General features: G+C 37.3%; 2 protein-coding genes across 2 annotated transcripts; both read right to left on the bottom strand.

Annotated features, from left to right (window-relative positions):
- Positions 1-11112: 11112 nt before the first annotated feature.
- Positions 11113-14419, bottom strand: LOC113355130. The gene is made up of 6 exons (XM_026597908.1): positions 14299-14419; positions 13969-14207; positions 13847-13880; positions 12834-12902; positions 12186-12242; positions 11113-11486 (listed from the first exon to the last, which is right to left on the bottom strand). The coding sequence occupies exons 2-6, from the start codon at positions 14114-14116 to the stop codon at positions 11189-11191; spliced, it is 606 nt and encodes a 201-aa protein (XP_026453693.1). The 5' UTR covers positions 14117-14207; positions 14299-14419; the 3' UTR covers positions 11113-11188.
- On the bottom strand, positions 14299-20650 carry LOC113355131. Its single transcript, XM_026597909.1, has 2 exons — positions 20280-20650; positions 14299-14524 (listed from the first exon to the last, which is right to left on the bottom strand). The coding sequence occupies exons 1-2, from the start codon at positions 20553-20555 to the stop codon at positions 14369-14371; spliced, it is 432 nt and encodes a 143-aa protein (XP_026453694.1). The 5' UTR covers positions 20556-20650; the 3' UTR covers positions 14299-14368.
- Positions 20651-21940: the final 1290 nt, after the last annotated feature.

The raw sequence follows: 21940 nt of genomic DNA, 5'->3' as shown, positions 1-21940 counted from the left end.
CCTAGTTAGCAATTTGTGATTATTCGGCCTTCTAACCAGAATATCGAACTGAATTCGTGTATTTTCTTAGCTTCCCGATTTATAGGCGGATTTCGGGTCTATGAGACCCAACCCACCTTTTTTCTTTAAAAACCTGTTTTGCCAAAAAAAATGTAAACTCGCATTATTAATTCTCTTTGATGAAAGGAAAATTTGTTGTTTGGTCCTAGGCCCATATATTTAGTTATAGTAGGGTCCAATCGGGTTTTAAACTTATCACTAGGTCCATAATATTTTGAAAAGAGCAAAATGACGAGCTTACCATAGTAGTTACCACGTGTGAAGAATGCACCCACTATCTATTCCCGTACAAAACCGCTCAAACGGTCAGAAAAATCATTAATGTTTATAACGTTACACAGAGAAACTGAAATCTTCACAGAGAAAATTCAAAGAGAATCTCAATCATTTTGATATATCCATATTCTAACAAAACAGATCTCAAAGTTCATTCTCAATCATACGATTTCCCTTTGAAAACAACGTCCGATTCAGAGAAAAATCTAAAAACCTAATAATGGTTACAAGAAAAATCAAAAGAACAATCAGAGAAGAAGAAATAATAAGAGATGATAGTACTGCTCTTAGGTCATCAGAAGAAGAATCAGGAATTTCAAGACGAAAATCACCGAAATCAAAGAAAAAAACTTCAAAAAGTTCATCGGACGATGAATCTCCATATGTACTAAAAAGAAAACGAAGACCGAGTAACAACGCACCAATTCAGAAAAAAGGTACTATTTCTAACACTTTCAGTATATTTTTTGTGTTTCTGGGACATAGATCCACCAGTACATATTTGAAGTACTGATTAAAATTTTATGAAAACCTATCAGAGTTTACATGCAACTTCTACTTTGTGTTTCTAGCACTTAGAATTGGCAGTACATAACTATAAAACTGTAGAATAAGAATCAAAAGTGATATGCAATGTGTTTCATTTTATTTCTGATACATAGAGCCACCAGTACATATATCAAATACTGAGGTTTTTTCTTAATTAGGTTGTTTTTTGGCAGTACATAAGTCCAGTAGAGAATGGGTAACATTGTTTCTGGCACATAATTGGCAGTGCATAACTAAAAAACTGAGACATTGTAGTGTTTATGTACTCTAAATTCATTTGTTTCTTTGTTTATGTGATAATGATCTTTGGATATGAAGTACATAAGGCCAATAGTGATTGATTGTGTTTCTGAGATGATGAATGTGTAGTCCATAAATGTTATACTGAAATAAAACCAATTAAATTTTGCAGGTAAGGTTGTGCAAAAATCTGTTAGGAAGTTGTATAGGTCTGGTTTCACAGCATTACATAGCCTGGTTGCCAGAATGAAGGCGAGTAAATATACTTTGAGTGAAGCCACATTGGAAAAGATAGCCGAATCTTCTTATGGACAGATGTTTTTGATGTTCTGGCACACTAAGTACTTAGAAAGTCATTGGGAAAAGTTGGAAGGTGCAATGAAAAAGTACTTGAAGTGTTACAAAAGGGGTCGAGTCAAGAATGAGCTCACATTTGAGTTTGTTAGAAGAGGTGAAACACACATTATCACGTCGACACCAGAAAAAATGGGTGTAATGTTTGGAATGCCAAGAATGGCAGGAAGAAGAACTGATGACACCTTTTTGATGGGAGGTGGTGGATGGAGGCAGAAACCATTCTACATTAGACACTTTGGTGATAGCAACACGGTTACAAGACCAATGCTACAAGATGCCATCTTGAAACTGCTCAAGCGTACTGGAATCAAGAATTCTGAATCTGAAGGTGGCGAAGACAGTGATGATGACAATGATGAACAAGTACCCGATAGTGAAGATGCTGAAGATATGGAGTACAGGATACCAAGAGTAGAAACTGAACAAACAATTGAAGATATGGTTAAGCTATTATGCCTGTTTATGTGTATTACTTTGTTTTTTACAACAAAAGATGCTCATAAACTCAAAGAAAAGTACTTTGGTTTAGTTGATGATCTTGAGAAGTCAAAGAATGTATCTTGGCCTGACCTGATACATAGTTTCTTAGAGAAGAAAATCAATCAGAACTACAACACTCCCGAGGACACTGGTTGTGTCGTCTATTTGTTGGTATCGATCATCTAGTACAAGCTTTTTTTTCCAAGTACATATTTACTCTACTGTCATTTAAGTTTCTGTATTTGATTCTATTGATGTTATTTTTGTCATAGTTGTTGTATGCGGAGCATACTCACTTGGTGAAACCAGTGACGTTACCAGATGATCGATACCTTCCAAGAGCGGCAAGGTGGAACATCAAAGAAATATCTGTTGAGTTTCTAAAGGATATGGAGGCTTCGCAATACACAGTAAGTCCCTAAGAAAAACAATACATATTACTAGGATAAGTTTTATTTCATTATGCTTCTTGTAGTTTTGGTTTAGGAAACAATGATGCACCAGTACATATCTAAAAAACTGATTAAAGTTGATGAATTTAAGTATAATTATTTATGTTTTCATAAATAATTATACTTCAATGATTTGTTTTAGGTAGGACACTATCAGAAAAGCAGTTTTCTGATTGACCAAAATGATTGTGTGTGTGTCATATGCAATATTTATTTGAGTACATATATGTTATACTGATACTAAAACTGGTTATATGTGTGTGTTATATGTACTTTTCCAGTTCTCTAAAGAATTTAAGGATGAATATACTATGTATGAAAAAGAAATGTTGAATGAAATTGCTCAAAGGCTTTCAGTTGAAGACGTGCCATTGACAGTAGATTGGCAAGAAAAGTTCGAGGATTTGGAAGTAAAGAATGAAGATTTGAGGCTGACAATTGCAGAAAAATGGTGTGAGTTACAGAGTAGGAAAGAGGACGGCCTCCCCATTGATGTGAGTATCCTAGAAGATCTTTTGAATAATATATATCACAGAGCTTACCCACCTCCACAACCAAACTCGGGAGAAGAAGAATCTAGCAGTAGCTCTGAAGAAGGGCATGATGATTTGGATGACACCGTTCCATCAGCAACTACTCCCTTGGTAACAGAGGCTGAACAGGAAATTCCAGATGATACCCAACAAAAGTGGAATGAACAGGGAAATTCTACTCCAACAATGCCTGTTATGGGGGGCTCTGAAGAAAATCCCACACAGTTCGATATTGAAGTTTCACAGTTTAAAATTTGGGCTAGATATGATTTGGAGCGAAAGGTGAAAGAGCTGCAAGAGGAAAAGAGTATGCCAGAACCATCACAGGTAAGTTATATTCTTTCTAGTATTAGTTTAGTTTGTAAAAAACTAAAACTTGTCAGTACATATCTACTATACTGAAAAAACATACAAGTACATATCTGCAATACTGATTAAAAACATATCACCTTATGTTGAATAACATACTGAAAAGGCTGAACTCCAACAAACAGCAGCGACACAAGTTCTGGGTAATATTGAAGTGGAAATTGGTTCTCTTAGAGATAGACAGGTGAGCAAATTGAACGTTACACTAGTTAGTTCAATTTTATACTTTGTCATCCTATAAAATAATACGGTTTGGCATTGCATTTATGTAGGGTGCATCGCTTGAAGAAATGTTTCCAAATATGCAGTTTATGCCTTTGGTTTGTGAGCTTCCGAGACTCAAAGAACTGCATACCGTGCCGATGGAGAAACTGATTGACCTGGACATCCATGGGAAGGGTATTTATACTGATGAGTACTCAAAATATCTACAAGCTGAAATTATGGGAGATCCTTATCCATCCTTAGGAATTCTTAGTCTGGAGTACCCGTCGACTGGTAGTTTACCAAGCTTGGAAAAAATGGAATCTTCTCAAATCTTCGACAAATTTTATGCTAAAGATCTGGATCCTCCATCACAAGTATCAAGACCAACTTTTGACTTGGGTTTAGGACCAAGTGATCAAAATGGAGAAGAGGTGCAGCAGCCTGCAATTGATCTAGGTGCACCTGATCCACCTCAAATCCATCTTGCAGCTGCGCCTGCGCATAATGAAGCTCCAGTTGCTAGAGGAGCATCAGATCAAGCTCAAATCGATACTGCACCTACACTTAATGAAGCCTCTGCAATTGTTTTAGCTGCAGCTGAACAAGCTCGTTTGAAAGTTGATCTTCAGCAACCTGAACAAGAAGTATGAACATGTTATAAACCTAGTACATATATCCTTCTGATACATATAACCAGCAGTACGTATATCAATTTTTGGTCAAATAGTTCGTAGTCTGATTTGTTTCAAATGCAGGGAACAAGGAAACCTTGGGATCCCATTCCATTCAATGAAGTAGAAAGGAAGAAGAAAATGAAGAATGACAGAAAGCAACATCCTACTAAACAATTAGAGAGTCTTGTAAGTACCTAAATCTACTTCTGTTTAATGAATTTATGTTTTGTTTTTAATGATGCTTTTAGCATATGTACTAATGCTGTCGATTCTCAAACAGAAGTATCCAGTTTTAGATGCTGAAAAGGCAGAGGAAGCTCGACTGAAGAAGAATATGAGGGCCGAAAAGGCTAATGCATATGCTGAGACTCTCCAACTTCTTTCTGAGCTACATAAGGAAATTATAATTACCAAAAAAGTGAAAAGTAACAACTTTATCAGTACTTAATGGACCACTTATGTTACATATGTTCAGTAACATGGGAAAACCCAACAATACATATGTTATGTACTCAGTGAAACTAAAAGTACATAACTTCTGTACTGAAAAGAATCCGACAGTACATATGTTCTATTCTGTTCATTTTTTTTTTTGCTTTTTTAGTCTCTCATTTGTTTTTTTTACGTTTATGGTATATTGAAGGATAACGAACCTGGAGTTAGTCAAACATCAGAGGAAGATGACGTAACACTTGCCAAGAGACTCGAAGATAGGCTGGCTCCAAAGAGTAATGAAGTCAAACCAATAGCGAAGTCGACTACATCAGTCATGGACAAGGAGAAGAAAAAGCCGACTATCTCAGCCAAGGAGAAGAAACTTACTCCAAAAATCACATACACCCCTCAGAAGCCAGTAACTCGGAGCCACCCGCAGAAAAGAGTTGATCCTGAGTTTGCTAGTGGCAAAGGACTGTCGGGACCTAAAAGGCAAAAAACAAAGTCCAGAACTGAAAACCCAGTTGAAAAAGATTGCCCAACAGAGAAAGTTCAGAAAAAGGATGGCGAGAATGTGAGAAAGAGAAAAGCTAAAGGTGATCCAAATCTGCAAGAACTTATTAAAAAAGTGAAGAATGCACGCAAGTTGTTGAGCCTAAGGAAATCTCCGTTCTATAAGGATTTGAGTTCACAACAAAGAGCGCTTCTCTCTACTTTTTTTGACAAAGCTACCTCAATGTGAGTCTCTCTTGGATAGGTCCCTTTCATTTTAACAAAACTTTATGTACTTAGTTTAGAATCAAACTTATAATTGATTTGGATTATTTGAATTTGCAGCAACAGTGCTTGGAAAGCTCCTGCTGTGATTGGTCATCACATATTATCTGCAGAGACATTTGAAGATCTGCTACATAACAGGGCTTTAGAGGGAGATCTTATAAATTACTGGCAATACCAATTGAAAAAAGCATATCATAATGAGCAACCGGTGAATGGACAGAGAAAGTACATTCCAGTATTACACATTGATCCAACAGGCTGGGTATGTTTTCCAATTTATCTCGATAAACAACATGCATCATGTCTTTGTAAAGTGCAGTGCATATCTATGATACTGTTTTACATTGAATCCGAATTCATGCTTATTTGTTTTATATATTGAGAATTTGAATAGCATATCTGTGAAACTAAAACGAAACAATTTTTTTTTAATGTTGTAACAAATATTATGCTTTCATATATGTGTTTTACACTATAATTTTCAGTACATATTTACTACACTGATAAATTTAATTCTTTTTTTTCTACCTTTTCAGTTTTATTTAAGTGACCCAGTACATCAAGTAGCAGCAAACACTGCTGTCTTCTTACCCATCAGGAATATGGAGGAAGGAACCAGGAAGATTATTATTCCAATGTCACACCAAAACGTGCATTGGATGCTTCTTGTGTATGAATGCGAGAAAGGCGAATTCTTCCACTACAACACTTGGGAAGTTGTATCCAAAAACGAGTGTCTCGATAATGCTAATCTTATGGCAGAATACTGCTTGTTAGCAATTAATGAACGCTTGTCGAGCCTGCGCCTTCCACTTGTACACAGAGTAAAGATGATTAGTTACCCAACACCTCAACAGGGAGACTATCCAGATTGTGCAATATATATCATGCACATCATGAAGAAAGTTGCAAAGGAGGAAGTAATTGATGGAGTGCGAATGATCTTGGGAGACCCAGAAGAACTAAAGGACAAAATACATAAGAAGAGGATCTCTTTAGCATGCAACATACTATCAGCAACATCTCCTCCTGAGGAGAGCTGGAATATTCATGCTCCAAAAGGTTTTTAAGACAGTGCTGATATGAATTAGGACTGCATAGTAGAAGTTATCATAGAGAACATATTCAGAGTTTGCTAGTTTGTTTTAGACAATATCAAAGTTTAGTAATTATTGTTATTTATTTTGATAACAATTGTTCTCGAAATTATGGTGTTTGTGTTTAATCTATGTACAGTTGTTTGGCTTTATAAAAATGTTGACATGTTGGATGGTAAAAGTCCATAGTATGAAGTGTTTTGGTGTGTCTTATGTAACATAGACCAGGTATTAGATTCAACTGAAGAATATGACTCTCTAAATTTGTTAATCATGATGGGAGAGAACATGAATCTCAGAGCTGGTCTCTTTGTTTGGTGTGTCTTAATTGAACACACGGTACATAATAGTTGTGCGCAGAAAGTCTTGAACAAACTTGGAAATCAACCTGAAAAACCAATAATATTGAAAGTGGATAATGCAGTACAAAGTACCATTAAAAGAGTCTTAAATGAGCACAAAGTACCTTGTCCCAGAAAGATATCAAACAGTACATAATTTCAGCACTCTAAAAAAAGCGAACAAAAGTGTTTAAAATGATGCGCAAAACAGAATCTTCATTGTGACCAATAGAACTAATAAGGGAGAACTGAAAATCTAAAACTCATGGGTTTGAAGGAATGACAGTGCACGTTGCCTTGTTGTGGTGAGTTTTCTTCTTGCAGTTGGAACAACGGACGGACTTCCTAGATTTTTCCCATGCATTCTTGATACGATTTCCCTTCGGCCTACCTGGTGGAACTCGTGGATGGGGTGGAAAAATAGTATCCTCTGGAAGATACTGCTCTGGCCTGTTGTAGTTGGGGATTGGTCTGATAGCAATTGAATACAGCTGCTGAAAATTTGTAACTTTGAAGTAGTCTTCGATATAATCTACGTATCGATCACCGTTGGCAGAAATAGCTGCTATAGCATGAGAGCATGGAAAACCATAAACACGCCATCTTTGGCAGGTGCAAGTCTTGTTCAGCAGATCAACAGTGTGAGACCTGCAGATGCGTAAAAATCTTTTCAGCACAAATAACTTAAAAGCAGTACATATATGCAGCACTGCAAACAAATACAAAAAAAAACATATGATTCACTCCTACATGTATGCTATAGTACAATAATAGTTGTTTTATGGGATAAAGCTAACCTAGGCGAATGAATCTCATACTCATACGCAGATGACTGAGTAACATTCCAAACTCTACCAATTTGAGTATGTTCTTTAAGTAACGCCTCGTAAGTAGGAGTGAGCTTCTCTGGGTCCATCAAAAGACTCATTTCGCGACGTTCATTCATCAACTCCATAACGCGTAACCTATGAACGGAACAAAAAGAACACCTATAATAAATTTTGAACAAAAAAAATGAACCAAAAACAAAGAAAACAACAACAAAAAAACACACACACAAACCTGATCATGTCAACGAGGGAGCAGGCAGGCAACCTCTTGTCTTTCCGAATCCAATTATTGAAGGACTCAGCAACGCTTGATGTAGTCTGACCAAATCTACATCCAGGGAAGAACGCGCTGGACAAATGTTCCCTAGGCTTATTGCGGCAATACTCAGCAACCCCATGCCTTCCCATTAACTCCATTTCCATTAGTGCTTCTTCATATCTTGCTGGTGTGAGAGCATAAGTTGCTTTTTTGAAACAAGCCATAACTTCTTTGTACTTCTCGTCCGATTTCCTGATTGGTAAGTTTCCTTGCAAGTGGTAGTAACAATAGCCATGATGGGAAGTAGGAAAGTGTTTAGGAATAGCCCTCAACAATCCTTCATGACGATCAGACATAAAGGTGATAGGACGGTCATCAACAATGCTGCTAAGATTGCACATAAACCAATCCTAATTGTCAACATCCTCTCCTGGGACCAATGCAAAGGCTAGCGGATAAAAACCTGAAAAAAACAAACAGTACATAAATTATATATTGTCACTAAATATGTTGCTATATTAATAGATGTAACATATATTATGTACTGGAAAATAGACTAAGAATTTCCAGTACATAATAGACATATTGTACTCAAAAAAAGGTCTTATACTTACATATATGAATTAGTGTGTGTTAGACACAATAAATTTTCAGTACATAAATGGTATACTCAAAAAGTTCCAACGATTAAAAGCAGTGAATAACTTGTAAACAATAACAATTAAAACGTAACAAAGAGCACTTGCCTTGATTCCCATTCATACAAGTAGCAGCCATAAGGGTACCTCTAAATCTCCCGGTCAGAAAAGTTGCATCAACAAAAATCATTGGTCGACAAAGTCTATAACCTTCAATACAAGCGCCTATTGCAATGAATAACCTTTCAAATGTCTGAGTTGCATCGTTAAGCTGAAAATCCACATAAGAGCCAGGATTTGTTTCTTTCAATGAATTCACCCACCAAACCAGATCAGAGTAAGACTTTACATCATTCCCAAAAATTTCATGGTGTGACCGTTCCAAACCATGATATGCATGGTGATATTTGATATTAACACCAGCACCAACTTTTATATAATCTTCAATTTCGCGAGGCTTGATAAGTGGGTTGTGCATCACACGATCATGAATAAGGTTGTGTACCAGCTTCTTCGATACTTTAGGACTTCTCAACTTCACACCAGCTCCACAAGTGTGCCTCCCAACATACTTTTTTATCCTAAAAACATCGCAAGTAGAATCAATAGCAACTGCATGGATCATCCAAGTGCATGGAACTTTACTGCATTTCATTGTGAACCTTTCACGATCATTCTTCACCTTTGTTACGCGATACCCAGTCTTCAAACAATACTTTTGACAGGCCAACCGAACAGCATCAACACCACCACGAAAAAGCTTGTTCGGATCATCGAAAACATTCTCCCACCCATCAGACAGAAGAGGTTTAACAATTTCTTTTCCATCAGTTTCATAACTATCTCTATCTGCCCTAATCAGTTCTGAATTGTTGTCGACGTCGCTGAATGTTGAGGAACTACATCCACCAGCAGAAAGAAAATCCACATGCAGCTCAAAGAACGCCGATTTCTTTGAAAAATGCAAGGTAGCGAGACCATGAAGTTGAAAGTCAGCAATCACAGGCACTTTGACACCATTCTCAACATAAGTGATGATAATCTCAGAAGGGTTGAAGGTTCTCCAGTTTTCACAAATAAGAAATTTCAGGTCATCAATACTAGACTTAAAAGTAACCAGGTGAGCAAAATGATGATGATTATAATAAATGTATGCATAGCAGTAGGTATTTGGATTGGAACACTCTGCATCAGACATGTTTTGAACCTGCAAATGTCACAAAGATGTAACAGTATTAAAATACAGTATTTCACATACGTACTGATGGGTTAAACTAAAAAAAGTGAGAGATCTATGCAAGAAACAGATTCTAAGAGCAGTTTCTATGAGTATGCCATATATGTACTGCAGATTCATGAACTACAAAATAAACTACATGACAAAGAATAATTAAGAATCTAGGAGAAACAGCAGAATCGAAGCACGTAATACGGTATTTCACATACGTACTGATGGGTCAAACTAAAAAAAGTGAAATATCTATGCAAGAAACAGAATCCAAGAGCATAAACAATGAGTATGTCATATATGTACTGCTGGATAATACGATCTGAAAGTGAAAACAAACCTGATTTTGAAAAGAAAACAGAAATATAATCAAATCGAAAGCTAAAATAAGCTAAAAACTTAACAATCTAACCAAATAACTGAATAAATACGAACAAGATTCATAAAAAACAAAAAGAACACAACCGATCTCCACGAAACTGTAGCAGAAAGAAGAAAATAGAAAAGATTAAGCAACATACCTGTTAAAATCACTAAAGAAATCTTCAGAAACCCTAGTCCGAAAGCGAGAAGAAGAAAGGGAGCAGAAATCGGATGTGAATTCGCTAGAATTTTTTTTTTAGAAACTTTGAAATAAGCTGCTTAAATATATGTAGGATTGGAAGGGTAGTTTAGGTATTTGAAAATTTCACATGAATTGTCCCGCACGTGTACAGGACCTGGGATTAAAAAATTGGGTCCATTTTTGTGTTTTCTTTTTATTATGGACCTCTAGTTACTGGGCTTTAGTGGGTGGACCTGCCACTAACTAGTATCACTTATAATAGTACCTATTGGTAATTCCTTGGATGAAAATGTATCGAATCTAAAAAATATATATTCATTTATATTATAAAATAATGATATTACCCAAAACTTGTAACATAAGGTATTTTTTTTACAATTTAATATGTACCCAATTTTCAATGCTGAACTCATATTAGTAACTACCGTTGAATCACCAATTAACCGAATTTAAATGTTACAAATCCGAATAAGCTATTTACTAGAGAAAATAAAACAGAAAGATGGGGCTAGGCCTGACCTCTCAAAAGGAAGAAAATGAGAGCCAAATCAAAACCGATAATATATACAAATTCCATTTGCTTTCATCTATAGTGAATAAAATGATCACCGGACCGGTGTGTTGAACATGATACTTGGGAGACTCTTAAGCAAGCTGGTGGATTGAAGACGAATTTGACAATCTCTTCAGCTGCTTAATAGTTTAATATTTTTTTACCCAACTTCCAGTAAAACAAATAAAATAAGAGTGAAACAAGATCTTGAACAAAATAAAAGAGCAGAAACGATGATCCAATCTCAAATTTATGTACAATATGCTTAATATACTTCGCGATTTATATCACATGCAAATATAACAACATCAGGATCTCGATCAGGATGATACTTTATCTTATTCATCTCATCAAAGTATTGTCGTAGGGGAACATTACAACCTTTTTCAGGATCATTTGCATGTTTCAAATCAGGATACAATATCTTATCCATCTCTTCGGATATAACAGGGGGGTCCCCCAATGCTTTGCGAGGCAAACATCTATAAGGATTCGCTTCGTAAGCTTCCCCATCAAGGAAATCTTCCCCGCCGAAATCTTCAATACAGTATTCTTCAATTTCACTGCCATTATAAGTAAAGACCAAACTAGTTAACTTGAGTTCTTATTAATGAACAACTAATCACAAAATAATCTCATGAGAACGACTGTAATACTCTATCCATCCCATAAAAATTGAGTCTTTTTTTCCCCCTTCATTTTTGCATAAACGAAAAAGGGAAAAGACGACATTTTTATGGGAATGAGGGAGTATGTTTTTTTCTTCTTCTAGTCCAAAACAAGTTGGGGTAGGCTAGAAAGAAAACACGACGACTTCCAAGCAGTCGCCCATCTTGGTACTTCTCTTGCTCTTTCCTATAGAAATAGTTGGTATTCAACCAGGTACATGAAAACCTCATTCATCTATCTTGGTACTGCTCTCACCCTCTATTGGTCTACGGTCTATGTTGGCTCGCCACGCCTATCACGAGCTATTTTTATGTGGAAATGGCGGTGTTTTTTACCGTTGGCTTGTCAGACCAATCACGAACCCTCCTCCTTTATCTTGGTGCAGAAAAACTACACATGTGGAGTTATAGAGGGAGTATATGTGTTGGAGTTATTAGTTTGGCATGTTTTTTTTTTTTTTTGAAATAGCATGTGGTTGTTCTATGGAGACGGTCAGCGCAGAAACTCGAACTTCTAACCTTAAGTATGATAGTTTGTCCTCTGACCAACTAGGATATAAAAAGAACAAAAAGCGATGGTGATAATAATGGTACCTTTCAGTAGCATAGTGACCCTTGCTAGGAACTTCAATCCACAATAGCTTCTCACTACTGTTGGCACAAGCACAAGATAATTTAATTGCTTCAGAACAACAACAACAATACTGATAAAAATAACTACCATAAGTTTGCAACATTTTCCGGCTCACTCTTATGGATAATTCACAAAACCTTCAGACTAACTCTTATGAGGCACAGTTTGACTCGGCAATAAATCTTAATACAATTGAAACTCTATAAATCAATGCCTTTGGGACCAGAAAAAATTATTAATGAAACGAGATTATTAATTTAACGAATTAGAATTTAGCTTTTGTAAGCCTAGTTGGGATCAGAAAAGGTTATAAAATAATCGGGTATTAATTAATGGAGTTTCAACTGTAATGTCATAAACTATATCATTTTATGCTTTCGTCTTTATTCCTACACAACTATGAGAACCAATCCCACATTTATGGTGATGTGGTATAGGGCTGTGAATTCATTGCGTCTTATATGCACAAGCTAGCAATACCCATTCTTATTAATTAAACACACACGGATAACAATTAACAAGTCCAAGGGGTGCACATAATTAGAAAAATGATTGTACTCACATAACAAACACAAACAACACAATAAAAACAAGGTAGTAAATAATACCGATGATATGGATACGGAATCCAAATGAAGTCCTTGGGATGCTTTCCGCTATTGCGGATCTCCTCAGCACTGCCGTTAATAAAAACCAAAAAAAAACACTAATGAATAACAATAAACAATTAGAGCATGAGCAATGAGCATCATTTAAATTTGTACTTTTTTTAAAACATGGAATGATAAGATTTTTTCACCTCAAGAAAGTACTCCCCAGCACATCCTATATTTGAGAGTTGCAAATAAAACATTTCTACTACAAATTTAAGTAGAAAGTAATATCAAGATTTCCTTCATGACTATGATCTGGACTAAATTATTTTGGAAATACATCCTTAGGCAAAGCACTATGGTCGGACATTTCGCTTGGCTGTAGCTTAAATATAGAAATCAGAGTGACATTGCACCTCACTACAGGAGAGGGGCTTGGCCTAGCCTATTGAGACAGAAACTCAGTTTTCGTCCAAAAAGTAAATACGATAACTCGGGTAGTCAGGTTCCATATACTGATTTTTACATCCGATATTTCGGATAAATAAGGAAATCCCGAACATTTAGGCATTATCCATCCAAGACCATACATATTTTTCTAAACGGAAACTCCGTTTCTGTGACTCATTGCTTAGCTTAAATGAGGAATAGATCTGTTCCACTCTTTAGCGAAGCAAAACGAATTCGCCACACTAAAGCTAATCGATGGTTCATAGTATGTCTTTCGCTATAATTAAGCTATAGCTACGCGAAACAGGCTACTATACAATTAAGCTATAGTGCTTGGCGTTACCTTTGAAGATGCATTTTTGCCAAATTCTATTTTAAGTTTGCTTATACTACATGTTAATGACATGAAAAATTAGATAAAATTAGACCTCCACAAAGGTTTTTCTTTTTATACTAGTGTTTTAATATTTCTAGCTTATACCACATACCATGTAACACTCTTTTGACCCTAGCATTGGAGATGCTTTTATGTGTGATGATCAATAAAAAAGATGATTACCATGAGTTGATAATAATACCTGACAAGTGGATGTCCTCTTCGTCGATATTGTTCTGTGTAAACCGTAATAAATTCAGTAAGAATCAAAACAGAATCAAAACATATGCTCGTCCAACAAATTGAAACATTAAACAATATTACCAATTGCAGGGTCCGCAGGAATCCCTTCATCATTCAAAAACGTTGTTAAGAGGGATTCAGGAGTAATCTGATCAATAGTAGTAGTAGTAGTAGTAGGAGGAGGAGGAGAATTGGATGAATCTGAAGAGTACATGTCTCTGTTAGCCATGTACTCGTGTAAGAAGTTAGTGGTGCTGGGTGTGATCCCTATGATCTTTAAACGTCTTTGATATTCTTTCTGCAAGTCATTATCCAATTTCCTTCATAAAAAAAGGTGCGCGATAAGAAACCAATGTTACAAGATATAGGGAATGAAACAACTGATAGAAATCGATTCTAGTAACTACTTACGCATAATCAAGTCCTTTGTAATATATATTTTCTTCATCTGGAGCATATGCATACTTGATACAGAAACTGTCTATGGAAAACCCATCTGGATAAGCAATGACTCCATACACCAAAGTAGTCCCGAGGAATTCGTATTAGTTACAACTAAGCGTATGCTGGACTGCGGATCATTAACACTATCCTTGTCTTGGTCATTCTGGTTATCTGATTCATCACTGTTTTCCTCCTTGTTAACATCAGTAGAGAAATCAGGCATGTGAACAATAACTTTGATATAATTACCCATGTATTCTCTAGTCAATATTACAGTTTGCTCCCCTGGCTTATCTTCAATTTTAAAGGGGAATTCACTTGGTGTCTCCATGGCGCAGCGTATCAACGGTGATTCAGCTCAATCTAGAAATTTAGGTTAAATTTCTAGAGACCTGACTTCTTGAATCGAAGAGTTCAATCAAATTCGATGCAAGGCTCTTGAATTGATGACAGAATCAAATCAATGCAAGGCTTTAGAGAAAACTCTAGTGTATTATTTCTTAAAACTGAATGAATAAAACTATCTTACAATCCCTTATTTATATGAACCTATCTTTCCTAAAAATCAAACATCTAAGAAAAGGAATTATAAAAGAAAAAGGAAATCTAAAAAGACCAAAATTAGGAAAGGTATCAAGATGCTGCATCAGGTCCCGCCGGGGAAGAAGGATTCGACCACGAATCTGGAACTGGGTCTGGTGGAACAAAACGTGATAAATAACGAACATTGAAGACATCCGAAGTGTTGATGTTTGCTGGAAGTTGTAGGCGATAAGCATTGTCATTAATTCGTTCCACAACTGTGACAGGACCTATTTTCTTTGCCTTGAGTTTATTATAAGCATGAGCCGGCATTCGATCTTTAGTGAGAAATACCCAAACTTGATCACCTACTTCGAAGAGAACACGACGGCGACGAGAATCAGACGCAGCTTTGTACTTTGAGGAGGATGACTCGAGATTGGTAATAACCTTCGTATGAATCGTATGAATGTTGTCTACAAAATCATCAGCTACACCATGAAGACGTGTACGGTCTGGAAGAGTAGATAAATCCAAAGGACCACGAGGGAGAAGACCATAAACGACCTGAAATGGACTGAACCCTGAACTTCTATTAAGTGAATGATTATGAGCAAACTCTGCTTGAGGAAGCTTTGAGTCCCAAGTTTTAATAGAATCTCCCACAAGGCAGCGAAGCAAATTCCCCAAAGATCTATTGGTCACTTCTGTTTGACCGTCCGTTTGAGGATGATAAGCGGAACTCATGTCAAGGCTGGTTCCTAGTAATTTCCATAAAGACCTCCAAAAATGTCCTAAGAATCGAGAATCCCGATCAGAAACGATGGAAGTTGGCAATCCATGGAGTCTGTAAACCTCTCGAAAAAAAGTGTTGCGACTTGGACTGCATCTGAAGTCTTTTTACATGGAATGAAGTGCACCATCTTGGAGAAACGATCAACAATGACAAAGATTGAATCGAAACCCTTTTGTGTACGAGGAAGACCCATCACAAAGTCCATACTGATGTCCGTCCATGGTTGTGTTGGAATAGGGAGAGGAAGGTATAGACCGGCATTCGTGGAATGACCTTTTGATGTCTGACACACTGTGCAACGTTCGACAAAACGCTCAACATCACGTCTCAATGCAGGCCAAAAATAAGACTGAGAAAGTAAATACAACGTCCGGTCGCGACCAATGTGTCCTTCATTATGTGTTTCAGCAACAAGTTTAAGACGGAGGCTGCAGTCTGGAATGCAAAGACGACTGTCTCGAAAAAGAAAGCCATCGTGCATAGTGAAATCTCGAGAAAGACCATTCTGTACGTCAAGAAGAACTCGACCAAAGAAGTCATCAGACTCATACAAATCAGCAAAGGTGGAAAATCCCGGAACTGATACATGAAGAACGCTCAGCAAAGAATGGCGACGACTCAGGGCATCAGCAACTCGATTAGAAACACCTGACGTGTGTTTGATAACAAACGTAAATTGTTGCAAGTAAGATATCCATGATGCGTGACGAGCTGAGATTTTATCTTGACTGTTCAGGTGTTTTAAAGCATCATGATCTGTGTAAAGAACAAATTCTTTATGGAAAAGATAATGTCTCCAGTGTTTGATTGCTTGAACCACTGCATAAAATTCCACATCGTAAGTACTATAACGTAGACGAGCTCCAGCCAGTTTTTCACTGAAGAAGGCAATAGGTTTGTTGCGTTGGCTCAAGACAGCACCAATGCCCAACTTAGAAGCATCACTATGAAGTTCAAAAACTTGAGTAAAATCTGGAAGAGCTAGAATAGGTGCTGATAACAATTTCGTCTTAATGATCTCAAAAGCTGTAGTTGCTTCGGCAGTCCAAGTGAAGACACTATCATGACGAATACAATCAGTGATAGGTGCCATCAAACTGCTAAATTGCGGCACAAATCTTCGATAAAAAGATGCTAGACCATGAAAACTTCGAGTTTCAGATAAAGTAGTAGGAGTAGGCCAAGATTTTATTGCTTCTACCTTGCTCGGATCGACGGCTAGACCTTGTGCTGAGACGATGTATCCAAGGAAGTGAACCTCAGGAGAGCCAAACTCACACTTTTTTTGTGTGGCAAATAGTCGATCTCGACGGAGAACAAGAAGTACTTCTCTTAAGTGTGCAAGATGTTCAGTGAAGGACTTACTAAATATGAGAATATCATCAAAATAAACAACTACAAACTTACCTATGAAGGGCCGAAGAGATTGATTCATAACACGCATGAAAGTGCTTGGTGCATTGGACAAGCCAAAGGGCATGACAAGCCATTCAAAAAGTCCTTCGCGAGTTTTAAAAGCCGTCTTCCATTCATCTCCTGGGCGGATCCGTATCTGATGATAACCACTTCGAAGATCCAGTTTAGAGAAAATCGTTGCAGCTCCAATTTGATCTAATAGATCGTCGAGACGGGGAATGGGAAATCTATAGCGTACTGTAATTTTATTTATAGCACGGCTGTCGACACACATCCTCCAAGATCCATCCTTCTTTGGTATAAGCAAAGCTGGGACTGCACACGGACTCAAGCTTTCACGTAAATATCCCTTCAATACAAGTTCCTCAACCTGTCGTCTAAGTTCTTCATGCTCACTCGGACTCATACGATAATGAGCTCTATTAGGAAGAACAGCATCTGGAATTAGATCAATATGGTGTTGAATATCTCTGAGTGGAGGAAGGCCGGGTGGTAACTCATTAGGAAAAACATCCTGAAACTCTTCCAATAGTCTTTGAAAATGTTCTGGAGGTGACGGCAAAGACTTTCTGACAACCGAATTGATCAATATTAGAACATATCTTTCTTCGCGAAGTGTTTCTTCAAAAGCTTTTTGCTGCAAGAAAAGGACTGGAGCTGATGGTGTATGTTGTTTCTCGGGCAAAGACGGTTGTAGAGTGAAATTGCGATTATTGTAACGAAAACTGTAGGTATTACGATAGCCATCATGTTGTACTCGAAGATCAGATAACCAAGGACGTCCTAAAAGTAGATGGCAAGCATCCATTGGAGCAATATCACAATGAATTTGATCCTTATACGAATCTCCCACCGAAAAAGAAATCAATGCTCGTCGAGTTATGAGTACATCAGTATTCCGATCCAACCATGCCAACTTGTAGGGGTTAGGATGTAGTTCTGTTGATAATTGAAGTTTGGTTACAACCTCCTCAGCAATGACGTTTTCACTACTAACAGAATCAATTATGAAGTTACACACCTTGCCTCCAATAGTACACTTTGAGTGAAAAAGATTATGTCGTTGAGGGTTGATATCTGTTCCACGCGGAGCTAAACACACACGTCGCAACATTAATGCTGGTCCGCTATCTGCTTTAAGAACCTCTACTTCATCCTGTGGCTCTGTAGTTTCCTCATCGTAAATTACTTCAACGTCATTACCAGCAGTGTCAAGGAGGAGGCCTCTTCTGTTTCTAGTGGGGCAGGAAGACTGTCGATGACCTAAATCTCCACAAGAAAAGCAACGAATTGAGTTTGGTCGAGTTTGTCGAGTGTCAAGAGCTGGAACAATGGGTGTGTCTGCTTTGACAGATATAGCGTCATCTGTCGCAGTCGGAGTCTGATTTGGTCGAGAAGAACTAACAGTAGACCATGATGAGAAGGATAATTTAGTTTGCGCCTCAATAGTCAAAGCTTGCTGATGTGCTTCTGACAGTGTTGATGGATGGAAGAGATTGATTGTGTGTTGGATCTGTTGTCGTAATCCTGCTGTAAACCGTGCCACCAGTTGACGCTCAGAGTCTTGTATATCAACTCGATTGAGAAGTAAAAAAAATTCAGTAGAGTAGTCAGCCACAGATCGATTTCCCTGACGGATGGTATGGAGACGCTGAAACATTAGCTGGTCATAATTGTAAGGCAAGAATGTTTTCTTAAGTTTTGATGAAAGTTTATCCCATGACATAATCTTTGGTTTTCCAAGACGTGCACGAGTTGTCTTCAATTGTGTCCACCAGGCAGCTGCTCTGCCACGAAAACGCATTGTTAAGACAGGAACACATTGATCCATTGGAACTCGTTTGAATTCTAGGATTTCTTCTACCGTGACTATCCAATCGAGCAGTTCTTCAGCTGAAGAATTTCCATGAAACTCTGGTATCTCGGTTTTGAAACCCGATTCCCAATGAATATGAGCTGCTGCGTTTGGTACGTTATCTGGTGCTAGAGTACGGTTGGTGTGTAGAGGAGCAAAGGGATTAACGTCGTCTGCAAACGGGTTTTCTTCGTCATCAACATCGTCTCTGGTACTGTTAACGTGAGCAACATGCTCGCGTACGGCTGGTGCTGGTTGTTGAACCAGAAGGGTTTGGAGGGCAGTTGTGATGGAAGCCATCTGGGCTTGTAGCTCAGTAATGGCGTCACGATTGATTTCTGCTGCAGTACGAACTGGTGTTCGACGAGGTCTCACCATTGTAGTGACAGACAAAGAACGTAGCCTGTCTCTGATACCAACCTGGCGCAGCGTATCAACGGTGATTCAGCTCAATCTAGAAATTTAGGTTAAATTTCTAGAGACCTGACTTCTTGAATCGAAGAGTTCAATCAAATTCGATGCAAGGCTCTTGAATTGATGACAGAATCAAATCAATGCAAGGCTTTAGAGAAAACTCTAGTGTATTATTTCTTAAAACTGAATGAATAAAACTATCTTACAATCCCTTATTTATATGAACCTATCTTTCCTAAAAATCAAACATCTAAGAAAAGGAATTATAAAAGAAAAAGGAAATCTAAAAAGACCAAAATTAGGAAAGGTATCAAGATGCTGCATCACTCCACCACCTACCAAAACATATAAAAACAGCGCATTTCATCACGGTCATCATAAAAATCTTGATACAGCATATCTACTATTGCAAAGCAGTTTGTGGTGTTGTCTTTCTAATATCCTTAACTAGTGAAATAGCTAGGGCTAGGCGACATATTGTCGGCCAGAAAGCAGGATGTAGACACGTTATGAAATCAACAATATTTCCTACTAAAACCTATATATTATAAAAAGAAGATGCAGTTGTTTGTGTAAGGACCAAGGACAACCACCATCGGTCGAAAAAGGCAAAAGACAAAGAAAAAGACAAAGGATGATCAAGATCAATCTAACTGTGCAGTTTCCTAACAATAAATTGTTGCTAAACCCAAATTAATTGTGAATAAATAAGTATCTATATCGAAATCGAAGTGTCTGTGCTACATTGTAGCTGACATTTTTTATATCAGTGTTTAAGGACAATATGACAACTACCCAGAGGGCGTTTTTGATCTAAGAATGGAAAATCTGATTCAGTTAATGACACACTCTTTCCGGCTAAAGAATGGAAAATCTTTCAATTTGACGACCACAGTACATCAATAATGTAATTCGATAGATAGAATTTCATGAAAATAAACGTACCTTTTTAAGAAGATCTTTTTCAGCTTCCTCACCGGCAGATATGATTTTATCAGATTCAGGCGGTCTCTTCTTACCGATAGAAGAAGAGAAGTGACGAGTTGTAGTCCGAAATAATACATCTTGTCTATAAATTAAACTACTACTTCGGCTAATTGTATTCCTGCTGTTCTTCAATTGAGGGGTGATGAAGATGGAAGAAGATCTATGAGCGGTCCTCGGATACGCTAGTAGTACCGGGGTTAGCGAAGATGCAGCTTTCTTGATGATTCTCGCCATTTAAATAATTGATTTGCCTGATTAATCAGAAATCTCCACCTCCACGTTCGTTTTCTCTTTACAGGGTTAGGGATTGATTTGATACAAAAAAGAAGAGGATTCAGGGTTTGGTTTTACCAGCTCCAATTCTGAAGATACGAGTATTTATTTCTTGCTCGTCAAATGGGTCTGGATCTGGATCTCCTTTGTTAAGTTCGTCCGGCCCAAATGATTAAGAGAAAACATGAAAATGGACCAAATTTTTAAAGCCCAGGTCCTGTACACGTGCGGGACAAATTGTGCGAAATTTCTAGAAACCTAAACTACCTTTCCAATCCTACATATATTAAAGCAGTAAAAAATTTACGGACCTAAAAGGGCTCCCTCTTTTAACTTACCTCCACTCCCAACAAAAAACATGCAGCCTTCCCTTTTATTACAAACCTGTGATCCTTCCGGACGAATCCCCGACAGAATGTAATTCAATATTGAGCGAAAATTAATTCAATTTTCTCTCACGTGATAAGAATAGTAAAGGCAAGCGAATATATATTCATGACAGAATAAAATACAATATCGAATAAAAATCGATTTAATTTTCTCCGATATCTCAAAAATAGCGAAAGCAAGCGAATACTCATTACAGAACACTGAAATCCACCTCTATTTATTATAAAATTATGTTCGTGTGTTATCTGTTTTGTTCACGATTTTTTTTACTATCTAGCATTCCAAATGAATGATTTCCATTTTACATGATTCAAGCATGGTCATTCGGACAGTGTCTCTAACAAACAATTGGAAAAATTAATGAAACTTCAATTGCAGGCCCATCAATATATAATTCGTCGCATTTTACCGGATTTTAGTAAAAATGAGTTGTTTTAATTTAATATAAGAAATGCAATGAGGGGGTGGCGAAGGCAGGGCTAGTGATTGGAGTGAAGTCGTAACAAGGTAGCCGTAAATAGAAGCTCTAGAAGCTTCACCTAGTTCACTCGCCAAGTTTCTTTGCATCTACGACACTAAAGGCGACGTCATTCATAGCCTAGCCATGTCTAAATCTGGGGCAAAGGTATATCGGCATCCCTGATTTCGTGCTCCATTTCATGCCTCATTTCATTGGAAATAAAAAAAATTAGTTTGAGTATTATTTCGATAACAGTTAAAACAATGTAATTGGCTCTTGCGTTGTAAATAATATGTTTTTTGTCCTTTGATTATAAATCTGTCTTCACGGATATGGGTCGGTTTAAAGAAGGGAATATTAAGAAAATACTCATTTGAGGAAAGCCAATTAAGAAAGTAATCTTTTTTTTTCAAAATTAATATAATGCCCAAACCGTTAGTAAAATCGTCAGGACCCACCCACCATACTGGTAAAATCTCGCTGAATGCGTCAATTT

The sequence above is a fragment of the Papaver somniferum genome, chromosome 3, assembly GCF_003573695.1.
Source record: "Papaver somniferum cultivar HN1 chromosome 3, ASM357369v1, whole genome shotgun sequence".
In the NCBI taxonomy this organism is placed as follows: Eukaryota; Viridiplantae; Streptophyta; class Magnoliopsida; order Ranunculales; family Papaveraceae; genus Papaver; species Papaver somniferum.
Note: the sequence above shows the minus strand (reverse complement) of the source record. Positions and strands in the feature narration are given on the sequence as shown.